The sequence below is a fragment of the Somniosus microcephalus genome, chromosome 4, assembly GCF_052327205.1.
Source record: "Somniosus microcephalus isolate GS21.2 chromosome 4, FLI_Smic_1.0, whole genome shotgun sequence".
NCBI lineage: Eukaryota > Metazoa > Chordata > Chondrichthyes > Squaliformes > Somniosidae > Somniosus > Somniosus microcephalus.
In genome coordinates, this window is record NC_140990.1 from 325297618 (window position 1) to 325311537 (window position 13920).

At 44.5% G+C, this 13920-nt stretch overlaps 1 protein-coding gene across 1 annotated transcript in view; it reads left to right on the forward strand.

Moving 5' to 3' along the window:
- Positions 1 to 2668: 2668 nt before the first annotated feature.
- LOC147120676 (contactin-associated protein-like 5) overlaps positions 2669 to 13920 on the forward strand; it is a 665277-nt gene continuing 654025 nt past the window's right edge. The window contains exon 1 of the mRNA XM_085986858.1: positions 2669 to 2806. Within this exon, the coding sequence (XP_085842984.1) occupies positions 2776 to 2806 (31 nt within the window). The 5' untranslated portion in view covers positions 2669 to 2775. The remainder of the gene's footprint in view (positions 2807 to 13920) is intronic.

Genomic DNA, 13920 nt, shown 5'->3' on the forward strand with positions numbered 1-13920 from the left:
CACGGCAGCCAATGGTGGGGCGAAGGGAAGGCAGGGAATGCGCAAGAGGCCAGAGTCGTGAAGACAGAGAGCTCTGTAGGGCTCTAGTGGAGGTTACAGAGATCGGGAGAAGCAAGGCTAAGATTTGTTCAAAGTTGTCAGTATTGAGCCTGGACCCATGCAGAATCCAACTGCTTGGGCGATGATGAATGTGCATCAGGATTCTGATAGCATGTTCTTAAATTCCTAGCTACAAATGCTAGTTAGCAAGTCTAAATAATTAGACACAGGTTTTTTTAAAAAGTACCAGCTATTGGAATTAAATTATTGATGCAAAAGCCATGTTGCGTTGGTGCAGAATCTGAAGTATAACTGGTTAACTTATTGCAAAGGAAAAATCTGTAGCTGTTGCATTGAGGCTATAACTCAAACTCAGATTTTTTCTACAATTAAACCTAAGTGTGGAGATACTGACGTCTCTGGAGGGCTGGATCCAAGTAATTCCGAAGTTGAGGATTCAATCTATCTAAAGAAATGCCTGAGTAGGGAGAAAATATTCTGTTTGATTGGAGAGTGTGGGATTAATTCAAATGTTAGTTAAAGGCTGTCAGATAATCAAAGGCCCCTTCAGCCATCTAGGCCCGATGCTCTGGAATGTCCTCGCTGTACCTTTCCATCTCTACACCTTCTGCTTCTCCTTTAAAACCTTCCTTAAACCCCTTACCTCTTTGACCAAGTTTTTAGTCACCCCTCCGAATATCTCCTTCTTTGCCCTGATGTCCATTTTCGTCTGATTATGCTTCTGTGGTGTGCCGTGGAACCTTCTTCCACGTTAAAGGTAGCACATAAATTTATAGAGTCATAGAGTTATACAGCACAGAAAGAGGCCCTTCGGCCCATCGTGTCTGCGCCGGCCATCAAGCCCTGTCTATTCTAATCCCATTTTCCAGCACTTGGTCCGTAGCCTTGTATGCAATGACGTTTCAAGTGCTCATCTAAATGCTTCTTGAATGTTGTGAGGGTTCCTGCCTCTACCACCCTTTCAGGCAGTGAGTTTCAGATTCCAACCACCCTCTGGGTGAAAAGGTTTTTCCTCAAATCCCCTCTAAACCTTCTGCCCCTTACCTTGAAACTATGCCCCCTGGTTATTGACTCCTCTATTAAGGGGAAAAGTTCCTTTCTATCTACCCTATCTATGCCCCTCATAATTTTGTACACCTCAGTCAGGTCCCCCCTCAGCCTTCTCTGCTCCAAGGAAAACAACCCCAGCCTGTCCAGTCTCTCTTCATAGCTGAAGCGCTCCAGCCCAGGTAAGATCCTGGTGAATCTCCTCTGCACCCTCTCCAATGCAATTTAAGTTGTTGCCGTCGCTGCACCACCTGTATGAAGAGATCAGAAATTAGGAATGCAGACACAGGAGGAGGCAAATCAGCCCCTCAGGCCTGTTCGGACATTTAATTATATCATGGCTGATCTGTACCTCAACCCCATTTACCTGCCTTTGCTCCATGTCTGTATTGATAATCTTGCCCAATAAAAAATCTGTCGATCTCAGTCTTGACAATTTCAATTGACCCATTATCCACAGCCTTTTGAGGGGTGGTGGGGGGTTGGGTGGTGGGGGAAAATTCCACATTTTCACTGCTTCCCAATCTTACTCTGGAGTGGCCTAGCTCTAATTTTAAAACCGTGCCCCCTTGTTCTGGATTCCCCCAACCAGAGGAAAGAGCTGTTCTGCAGCTACTCTATCGAATCCTTTTATCCTTCTAAGCAACTCGCTTCGATCACCCCTCAACTCTCTGAGCTCAAGGGAATACAGGCCAAGCTTGTGTGACCTGTCCTCATAATTTAACCCACAGAGCTCTGGTTTTCAGTCTGAAGGAGTAATTGCTTAAGTCCTTAAGAATGAACTGAATAAAGATTATTTTTCCGTAATTTTAAGGTGTAACTACAGACCATCTATTTCGATCCAAATTCTAAATAGTTTCAGATTTAACACCCAACCCAGACATGGGATATCACAATTAAGTCTCAAGCGACTACCATTTTGTCCTGGAAATACTCAGCAGGCCAGGCAGCATCTGTGGAGAGAGAAACAGAGTTAATGTTTCAGGTCGATGACCCTTCGTCAGAACTGGAAAAAGTTGGAGATGGAACGGGTTTTTAAGCAAGTGTAGGGGCAGGGAAAGGGGGGAGGGGAGGAAAGAACAAAAGGGAAGATCTGTGATAGGATGGAAGGCAGGAGAGATTAAGAGACAAAAGGGATGATGGTGCAAGGCAAAAGGAAATGGTAACGGGACAAGTTAAAAAACAAAAGCTGACTCCAGATGAAGTGTAAATGGCAATGGCAGGATGGTCAACAACTGCCATGTGATATTTTCCAGTTCTGACGACGGGTCATCGACCTGATACGTTAACCCTGTTTCTCTCTCCACAGATGCTGCCTGACCTGCTGAGTATTTCCAGCATTTTCTGTTATTATTTCACATTTCCAACATCCGTGGTATTTTGCTTTTGCTTTTGTACCTTTTTTGCCTCTTGCTGTGCAAAAACTGATTTATTGTTCCAAGTGTGATTCTCAGGCCCCCCCCTCCAGCCAGTGGTCACAGGTGGGTGATCATTAATAGTGTTATATTACGCTGCCTCAAACCTTTGCTCCTTTCCTTCCTTCCCTTTTAGGCCTTCATCGGAAACTCCAACGCAGACACTGTTGTGCACCACAAGTTGCAACACCCCATCAAAGCCAGATTCCTTCGCTTTGTTCCTCTTGATTGGAACCCCAATGGAAGAATCGGAATGCGGGTTGAAGTTTATGGCTGCTCTTACAGTAAGTATGAGCGTCAAAAATCAAAACGGGTGTGTATTGAAAGCATGTCCTTCTAGATCAGTTTCATAGACTAGTCTTGTAGTCCCTTGCGTATTAAAGATTAAGGGGTGACCTAATTGAGGTGTTTAAGATGATCAAAGGAGTTGATAGGGAAGATAGAGAGAAACTCTTTCCTCTGGTGGGGGGAGTCCAGAACAAGGGGACTGAATCATAAAATTAGAGCCAGGCCGTTCAGGGGTGATGTCAGGAAGCAGTTCTTCACACAAAGGGTAGTGGAAATCTGGAACTCTCTCCCCCAAAAAGCTGTTGAGGCAGGGGATCAGTTGGAAATTTCAAAACTGAGATTGATAGATTTTTGTTCGGCAAGGGTATTAAGGGTCATGGAACCAAGGTGGGTAGATGGAGTTAAGATGCTGATCAGCCATGATCTAATTCAATGGCAGAACAGGCTCAAGGGGCTGAATGGCCTCCTCCTGTTCCATATGTTCCTAAGATTAACTCTTGCCCAGTGAAAGGAAATTCCCTCTTGCTTCGCGGGTCCCCTCAAAGCTGTTTCCTATTATAGTGCGAGCACCTGATAAAAAATGGTCTCGCAAACAATCTTATTAAAAGGTAATTGAAAGGCAGTTGTTAATATCATTGCAGACAGAATCAAGTATGTTCTTCAATGAAGGTCACAGGAAAATCAGCTAATCCCCCTTATCGGTCTTGGTGCAAGTGCCAATGTTATGAAACACAAAGGATTTGGGATAATCTCTCCTGAATGTGAAGCGTCGTAAGATAATGATCCAAGCACCACAGTGACTTGAGGGTGATATTTTCTACCATTTGCTAATTTTAAGCAAAAGCAAAGAAATAGCCACAAGCAGAAAGTGCTTTTGCGCACTTTCTTACATTCACATTTTTGCGAATAGCACTGACTGGAGGATAGTTCAATTTTGACTGGAACTGAAAAGGATTGTGTACTCATAGAGTCATAGAGTTATACAGCACAGAAAGAGGCCCTTCGGCCCATCGTGTCCGCGCCGGCCATCAAGCCCTGTCTATTTTAATCCCTTTTTCCAGCACATGGTCTGTAGCCTTGTATGCTGTGGCGTTTCAAGTGCTCATCTAAATGCTTCTTGAATGTTGTGAGGGTTCCTGCCTCTACCACCCTTTCAGGCAGTGAGTTCCAGATTCCAACCACCCTCTGGGTGAAAAAGTTCTTCCTCAAATCCCCTCTAAACCTCCTGCCCCTTACCTTGAAACTATGCCCCCTGGTTATTGACCCCTCTACTAAGGAGAAAAGTTCCTTTCTATCTACCCTATCTATGCCCCTCATAATTTTGTACACCTCAATCAGGTCCCCCCTCAGCCTTCTCTGCTCTACTCCTGCACGATCTCATCAAAATGAACACTATTGTGGGCGGTCCGCACCCCTAGGGCCTACCTGCCTTTCTTCTGCCACATTCCTGGGCCACGGGAACCTTCTCCTCTTAGCTAGATGTTTGATGCTTCCCTCTCCCTCTACTATTCTGCTGTAACCATTTACGCCTCCTGTGGAACCATCTTTTGTTTCTATACTTGTTCAATTAACACTCCCTTTTTGCCTTGCACCGTCCCACTCCCTGGCAACTGTCTGCGGCTGAGCCAGACCGTTGACAATCTTGGTGTCATATGATGAGCTTCCGACCACAGAGCCACGCCATCGCCAAGACCACCTACTTCCACCTCCATAACATCACCTGAATCCACCGCTGCCTCAGCTCATCCGCTGCTGAAACCCTCATTCATGCCTTTGTTACCTCTAGACTTGACTATTCCAACGCACTCCTGGCTCGCCTCCCACTTTCTACTCTACGTAAACTTGGGCTCATCCAAAACTCAGCTGCCCGAGTCCTAACTCGCACCAAGTAACAATACTGTGGAGGAGGAATTCCTGGAGTGTTTACGGGATGGTTTCCTGGACCAATATGTCGAGGAACCAACTAGAGATCAGGCCATCTTAGACTGGGTATTATGTAATGAGAAAGGACTAATTAGCAATCCTGTTGTACGAGGCCCCTTGGGTCGGAGCGATCATAATATGATAGAATTCTTCATTAAGATGGAGAATGAAGTAGTTGACTCAGAGACTAGGGTCCTGAATTTAAATAAAGGAAACTACGATGGTCTGAGGTGTGAGGTGGGTAGGATTAATTGGGGAATGTCACTCAAAGGGTTGACGGTGGATATGCAATGGCAAACATTCGAAGACCGCATTGATGAACTACAGAATTTGTTCATCCCAGTTTGGCATAAAAATAAAACAAAAAAGGTGACTCAACCGTGGCTAACAAGGGAAATTAGGGATAGCATAAGATCCAAGGAGAGGACATATTAATTGGCCAGAAAAAGCAGTAAACCTGAGGATTGGGAGCAGTTTAGGATTCAACAAATGAGGACAAAGGGATTAATTAAGAAGGGGAAAATAGAATATGAGAGTAAGCCTGCAGGGAACATAAAAACTGACTGTAAAAGCTTTTATAGATATGTGAAGAGAAAAAGATTGGTGAAGTCAAGCGTAGGTCCCTTGCAGTCAGAATCAGGGGAATTTATAATGGGGAACAAAGAAATGGCAGACCAATTAAATACATATTTTGGTTCTGTCTTCACAAAGGAGGACACAAATAACCTCCCAGAGATGTTGGGGAACATAGGGTCTGATGAAAGGGAGGAACTGAAAGAAATCAGTATTTGTAGGGAAATGGTGTTAGGGAAATTGACGGGATTGAAGGCCGATAAATCCCCAGGGCCTGATAATCTACATCCTAGTGCACTTAAGGAAGTGGCCCTAGAAATAGTAGATGCATTGCTCATCATCTTCCAACATTCGATGGAATCTGGAACAGTACCCATGGATTGGAGGGTAGCTAATGTTACCCCACTATTCAAAAAAGGTGGTAGAGAGAAAATGGGGAATTACAGACCGGTAAGCCTGATATCGGTAGTGGGGAAAATGCTAGAGTCCATTATAAAAATGTAATAGCAGAGCACTTGGAAAACAGTGACAGGATCGGACAAAGTCAACATGGATTTACAAAAGGTAAATCGTGCTTGGTCAATCTACTGGAATTTTTTGAGGATGTAACTAGTAAAATAGATAAGGGAGAACCAGTGGATGTGGTGCATTTGGACTTTCAGAAGGCTTTCGATAAGGTCCCGCATAAGAGATTAGCGTGTAAATTTAAGGCACATGGGATTGGGGGCAAGGTATTGACTTGGATAGAGAACTGGTTGGCAGACAGAAAGCAAAGAGTTGGAATAAACGGGTCTTTTTCCGAATGGCAGGCAGTGACTAGTGGGGTACCGCAGGGATCGGTCCTTGGACCCCAGCTATTCACAATATATATTAATGATCTAGACGAGGGAACTAGATGTAATATCTCCAAATTTGCAGACGACAGAAAGCTGGGTGGGTGTGTGTGCTGTGAGGAGGATGCCGAGAAACTCCAGGATGATTTGGACAGGTTGGGTGATTGGGCAGAAGCATGGCAGATGCAATATAATGTGGATAAATCTCAGGTTATCCACTTTGGTGGCAAAAACAGGAAGGCAGATTATTATCTGAATGGCAATAGATTGGGAGAAGGGGAAGTGCAACGAGACCTGGGTGTCCTTGTGCACCAGTCGCTGAAGGTAAGCATGCAGGTGCAGCAGGCGGTTAAGAAGCTAAATGGTATGTTGGCCTTCGCAGCGAGAGGGATTGAGTACAGGAACAAGGATGTCTTGCTGCAGTTGTACAGGGCCTTGGTGAGACCACATCTTGAGTATTGTGTGCAGTTTCGGTCGCCTTATCTGAGGAAGGATGTTCTTGCCATGGAAGGAGTTCAGCGAAGATTCACCAAGCTGATACCTGGGATGGCTGGAATGATGTATGAGGAGAGATTGGGTCGACTGGGCTTATACTCGCTGGAGTTTAGAAGAATGAGAGGAGATCTCATTGAAACTTATAAAATTCTGACAGGAATGGACAGACTAGATGCAGGAAGGCTATTCCTGATGGTCAGAGAGTCCAGAACCAGGGGTCACAGTCTAAGGATAAGGGGTAAGCCATTTAGGACAGAAATAAGGAGGAATTTATTCACCCAGAGAGTGGTGAACCTGTGGAATTCTCTACCACAGAGGCCAATTCATTAAATATATTCAAGAAGGAGTTGGATATATTTGTTAAGGCTAAAGGGATCAAGGGATATGGGGAGAAAGCAGGGACAGGGTACTGAGTTTGGATATTCAGCCATGATCGCATTGAATGGCAGAGCAGGCTCAAGGGGCCGAATGGCCTACTCCTGCTCCTATCTTCTATGTTTCTATGTTTCTAAGTCCCTCTCACCCATCACCCCTGTGCTCGCTGACCTACATTGGCTCCCGGTTAAGCAACGCCTCGATTTCAAAATTCTCATCCTTTGTTTTCAAATCCCTCCATGGCCTCGCCCCTCCCCAACTCTGTAATCTCTTTCAGCCCCACAACCCCCCGAGACACCTGCGCTCCTCTAATTCTGCCCTCTTGCGTATCTCCGATTTCAATATAAAAGCAAAATACTGTGGATGCTGGAAATCTGAAATAAAAACCGAAAGTGCTGGAAATGCCTTCAGTTTTTATTACCTATTTTAATAGGTCCAGGTGTGCCTTCAGCTGCCTAGGCCCTACGCTCTGGAATTCCCACCTCTCTGTCTCTCTCTCTCTCTCTCTCTCCTCCTTTAAGATGTTCCTTAAAACCTATCTCTTTCACCAAGCTTTTGGTCACCTGCCCTCATATCTCGTTATGTAGCTCGGTGTCAAAGTTTGTTTGATAACGTTCCTGTGAAGCGCCTCGGGATGTTTTACTACCCTAAGGGCGCTATATAAATGCAAGTTGTTGTTGTTCAATAAAAGAAAAGACTACAGATGCTGAAAATGTGAAATAAAAACAGAAAATGCTGGGATGTTCACAGCCAGTCAGTCAGCATCTGTGTAGAGAAAAGACAGATCGAGCGTTTAACTCTTCACCTAAAATGGAGACTGAAAGATGAACAGATATTTTAGTAAAAGAAAGACTTGCATTTATACAGCGCCTTTCACAACCTCAGGACATCCCAAAGTAATTTACAGCTAATGCAGTATTTTAAAGTGTAGCCACTGTTGTAATGTAGGAAACGTGTCAGACAATTCATGCTCAGCAAGCTCCCACAAACAGCAATGAGGTAATGACCAGATAATCTGTTTCAGTGCTATTGGCTGAGTGATTAATATTGGCCAGGGCACAGGGGAGAATTCCCCTGTTCTTCTTCGAAATACTGGCCGTAGGATATTTTACGTCCACGTGAGAGGGCAGACGGGGCCTCAGTTTAACGTCTCATGAGCAGCTAGGGGCCAAATTAAAAAGCAGAACCACAAGGGTAATAATCTCTGGATTATTACCTGAGCCACGAGCAAATTTGGCTAGGGTAAATAAAATCAGAGAGTTAAATGCATGGCTCAAAGACTGGTGTGGGTGAAATGGGTTTTGCTTCTTGGGACACTGGCACCAGTACTGGGACAGGAGAGAGCTGTTCCGTTGGGACGGACTTCACTTGGCCAGTGCTGGGACTAGAGTCCTGGCGAATCGAATACCTAGGGCTGTAGAGAGAGCTTTAAACTAATTAGTGGGGGGGAGGTTTCAAGATAGCAAAAAATAAAAATGTCAATGGAGAAGGCAATAGAGCAAGGTAGCAGTGGGGGAATTAAAAACCAGAGCATGCCAGGAAGGGACAGAATGTATAAAGATCAAGGTAAAGAAGTAAAGGGGGTAAAAGCAGGAATAAATTGTAGAAAACATATTTGAAAGTTCTTTATCTGAATGCGTGCAGCATTCATAACAAAATAGACGAGTTGACGGTACAAATAACTACACATGGGTATGGTCTGGTGGCCATTACGGAGACATGGCTGCAGGGTGAACATGACTGGGAACTAAACATCCAGGGGTTTTTGACTATTAGGAAGGACAGAGAGGAAGGAAAGGGAGGTGGGGTGGCTGTGTTAATAAATGATGGAATTACTGCAATAGTGAGAAATGATATTGGGTCAAAGGATAAGGATAGTGAAACAGTTTGGGTGGAGATAAGGAATAATAAGGGGAAAAAGTCACTAGTGGGCGTAGTCTATAGGCCTCCTAACAGTTGCAACTCTATTGGTCGGAGTATAAATCAGGAAATAGTTGGGGCTTATAATAAGGGAACAGCTATAATCATGGGAGATTTTAACTTTCATATTGACTGGACAAATCAAATTGGGCAGGGCAGCCTTGAGGAAGAGTTCATAGAGTGCATTAGGGACGGGTTCCTTGAGCAGTATGTTACTGAACCAACCAGGGGGCAGGCAATCTTAGATCTGGTCCTGTGTAATGAGACAGGATTAATAAAAAATGTCCTAGTAAAGGATCCCCTTGGAATGAGTGACCATAACATGGTTGAATTCCAAATTCAGTTGGTGGGTGAGAGAGTTGGATCTCAAACCAGCGTACTAAGCTTAAATAAAGGAGACTATGACGGTATGAGAGCAGAGTTGACTAAAGTGGACTGGGAAAATAGATTAAGGTGTAAGACGGTACATGAGCAGTGGTGTACATTCAAGGAGATATTTCACAACCTTCAAGAAAAATATATTCCACTGAGGAAAAAGGGGCGTAAAAGAAAAGACAGCCATCTGTGACTAAGTAAAGTAATAAAGGATAGTATCCGACTGAAAACAAGGGCATATAAAGTAGCAAAATCTAGTGGGAGGATAAAAGCCATCAAAGAATAACTAAAAGATTAATTAAGAAAGGGAAGATAGATTATGAAAGTAAACTAGCAACAAATATAAAAACAGATAGCAAGAGTTTCTACAGTTATATAAAAAGCAAAAGGGTGGCTAAAGTGAATGTTGGTCCCTTAGAGGACGAGACCGGGAAATTCGTGGTGGGGAACATGGAGATGGCAGAAACGCTGAACAAATATTTTGTATCAGTCTTTACAGTAGAGGACACTAAAAATATCCCAACACTGGACAAACAGGGGGCTATAGGGGGGGAGGAGCTAAACACGATTAAAATCACTAAGGAGATGGTACTCGGTAAGATAATGGAACTTAAGGCGGATAAATCCCCTGGACCTGATGGCTTACATCCTAGGGTCTTGAGAGAAGTAGCGGTAGGGATTGCAGATGCATTGGTGGTAATTTTCCAATACTCCCTGGATTCAGGAAAGGTCCCAGCAGATTGGAAAACTGCTAATGTAACGCCCTTATTTAAAAAGGGAGGTAGACAAAAGGCTGGAAACTATAGACCAATTAGCCTAACAACTGTGGCTGGTAAAATGTTGGGGTCCATTATTAAGGAAGCAGTAACAGGACATTTGGATAAGCATAATTTAATTGGACAGAGTCAGCATGGTTTTAGGAAGGGGAAGTCATGTTTGACAAAGTTGCTCGAATTCTTTGAGGATGTAACAAGCAGGGTCGATAAAGGGGAACCAGTGGATGTGGTGTATTTGGACTTCCAAAAGGCATTTGACAAGGTTCCACACAAAAGATTACTGCACAAGATAAAAAATCACGGGACTGGGGGTAATATACTGGCATGGGTGGAAGATTGGCTATCTAACAGAAAACAGAGAGTTGGGATAAATGGTTCATTCTCGGGTTGGCAATCAGTAACTAGTGGTGTTCCGCAGGGGTCAGTGCTGGGACCCCAACACTTTACAATCTATATTAACGATTTGGAGGAGGGGACCAAGTGCAACATATCCAAGTTTGCCGACGATACAAAGATGGGAGGGAAAGCAGTGAGTGAGGAGGACATAAATAACCTGCAAAAGGACATAGACAGGCTAAGTGAGTGGGCAGAAATTTGGCAGATGGAATATAATGTTGGAAAGTGTGAGGTTATGCACTTTGGCAGAAAAAATCAAAGAGCAAGTTATTATCTAAATGGAGAGAAACTGCAAAGTGCTACAGTACAAAGGGATCTGGGGGTCCTGGTGCATGAAACACCGAAGGTTGGTATGCAGGTACAGCAGGTGATCAGGAAGGCCAATGGAATCTTGGCTTTTATTGCAAGGGGGATGGAGTATAAAAGCAGGGAAGTCTTGCTTCAGTTATACAGGGTACTGGTAAGGCCACACCTGGAAAATTGCGTACAGTTTTGGTTTCCATATTTAAGAAAAGATATACTTGCTCTCGAGGCAGTTCAGAGAAGGTTCACTCGGGTGATTCCGGAGATGAGGGGGTTGACTTATGAGGAAAGGTTGAGTAGGTTGGGCCTCTACTCATTGGAATTCAGAAGAATGAGAGGCAATTTTATCGAAACATATAAGATTGTGAGGAGGCTTGATCGAGTGGATGCGGTGAGGATGTTTCCACTGATGGGTGAGACTAGAACTAGGGGGCATAATCTTAGAATAAGGGGCTGCCGTTTCAAAACTGAGATGAGGAGAAACATCTTCACTCAAAGGGTAGTAAATCTATGGAATTTGCTACCCCAGAGAGCTGTGGAAGCTGCGACATCGGCCCAGTAATTCCGGGCACAATGCGTGAGTAAGGACAGGGTACTCACGCGTGTGCCCGGAGGAATTGCCGGTTTTCAGCATGCACAGCGCATGCGCTGAAAACCGGCATTTCCTGTCCTCTGACCCAAGGGGTTAAGAGGCAGAACGCGCGTGGCTGCACAGGCAGCGCGTGCGCAGTAAAATTCCTTTTTTTTTTCAGAGTTGCGCGCATGTAAAGGCCTCCGGTCTTTACGCGTGGAAAAACAAGACATAGGTATTTAGTTTTTCAGGTAAGTGGGCTTTTAGTACAATGTAGAATTTTTTTTTCCACAGGTTTGTTATTTTTAAGAATTTACAGGATGGTAAGTTTAGTTTTAGACCCTATTTTTTTTATATATATTTTTTTCAAAAAATTGATTAATTGTTTAAAACATTTTTTTACACTTATTTATAGTTAATATAATCAGTGGGATGTTTTTTAAAATTTTATTTAAAGTTAAAGTAGTGTTTTGGCTGCCCATACTTTTCATGAGTTTGGCAGCTCTTACTCTCAAACTCATGAATGAGTTTCCCCTCCCCTGATTGGCTGCACAGTGCTCACCTGATCCCAGCCGGCACATCGCACTAACTATGCCGCTGGATCAGGTAAGCACAGCGCGCCGACATCTGAACCGGGCCTGTGACAGGAAATGCGAGCAGGCCCGGGCTTCAGATGTCGGCGCGCAGGGTGAGTGCAAATCGGGGGCTTGCACGCGCGGCAAGCCCCCGATCCTAATTTCAGGGCCATTAAATAAATTTAAAACGGAGATAGACAGTTTCCTAGCTGATAAGGGAATTAGGGGTTATGGGGAGCGGGCAGGGAAGTGGACGTGAGTCTAGTTTCGAATCAGCCATGATCCTATTGAATGGCGGAGCAGGCCCGAGGGGCCGTATGGCCTACTCCTGCTCCTACTTCTTATGTTCTTATGTTATGTTCATCCAAAGGACGGCACCTCCGACAGTGCAGCACTCCCTCAGCACTGCACTGGAGTGTTAGCCTAGGTTTTGTGCTCAAGTCTCTGGAGTGGGGCTTGAACCCACAGCCTTCTGATTGGAGAGGCGAGAGTGCTGAGCCACGGCTGACAGCTGAATCAATGTCGGCCATGTTACACTATCGCCCAAAGCCAGAATTACCCCGGTGAGTCATCAATCTTCAGGAGCGGCACAGGAAAAGGGCTGAAAAATGTACCTAACAGCACACGGAGCGAGATTGCTCAGCCAAGAGAGAATCCCATCACATCTGAGAGATGAATGAGTATTGATGTCAGTCATGTGTTACCCAAATTCACTGTTCGCCTGCTTGTAAAACTTTCCTTCATCTGCCCGACACTAAAGTAAGACAAGCCCTGAGCTCTGATTCAGGCATTCAAGGCTGCTGTGAAAGACAGATCTAAACGCCATCTCAGATTGCCTCTCTCTGCACTTCAGAGCATTGAGTGCATTCCTTTCGACGCTCCTGTCAGACACCATCAAGTGAAACAGCGTAACAAAAGATCTTATTCGTTTTCTTTTTATTCCGGTGGTAAACACCAGTACAATTATTTATGATTTATCTTTTTGTCGTGGGTTGTGTGTTTTTCCTTTTTGCTGACACGCCCAAGGTTTGTAGACGCTGCTCAAAATGCAGAAAGGCTAATAATCCAATTGCGTGCAGAATTTGTTTGTCCGGGTGTCGTTCATAACCGTTAATGCCCCGGGATTCGTGAAATGCAACGTACGTGTTTGTATTTGACGTTGAGGAACCCAAACTGTCAGGTAGAGATTTAAACCTGGAAAAAGCACGGTGCGAGATTATTGTGGGAAGTTTCAAGCATCTTATCCATTCAAAAAGCATAATATTTTTAGGATTAGGGATGCCAACTCTGGTTGGACGTACTCCTGGAGGCTTCATCATGTGACCTCCCACCTCCAACGGCATGGTCAACAAGCCATTTTTCTCGCTTCTACTATTTCTAAGACTAAAGTGTTCAAAGAAAATGAAAAGAAAACACATTTTTTTTAATGCCCCTATGATTTTTCTCCTGGCTTGCTATCAACAGTGCCAGCCGTGGCTCAGTGGGTAACACTCTCGCTTCAGAGTCAGAAGGTTGTGGGCTCAATCTCGTTCCAGAGACTGGAGCACAAAAATCCAGGCTGACGCTCCGGTGCAGTGCTGAGGGAGAGCTGCACTGTCGGAGGTGCCGCCTTTCAGATGAGACGTTAAACTGAGGCCCCGTGCTTGCCATCTCAAGTAAATGTAACAGATCCTATGGCGCTATTTCGAAGAAGGGCAGGGGAGTTCTCCCCGGTGTCCTGGGGCCAATATTTATCCCTCAATCAACATCACTAAAACAGATTATCTGGTCATTATCACATTGCTGTTTGTGGGAGCTTGCTGTGCGCAAATTGGCTGCTGTGTTTCCTACATTACAACAGTGACTACACATCAAAAAGTACTTCATTGGCTGTAAAGTACTTTGGGACGTCCGGTGGTCGTGAAAGGAGCTATATAAATGCAAGTTCTTCCTTTAACAGTGATTATTCTTCAATTTCTGGAGACTCCAGGACAATCACAGAACTTTGGCAAGCCT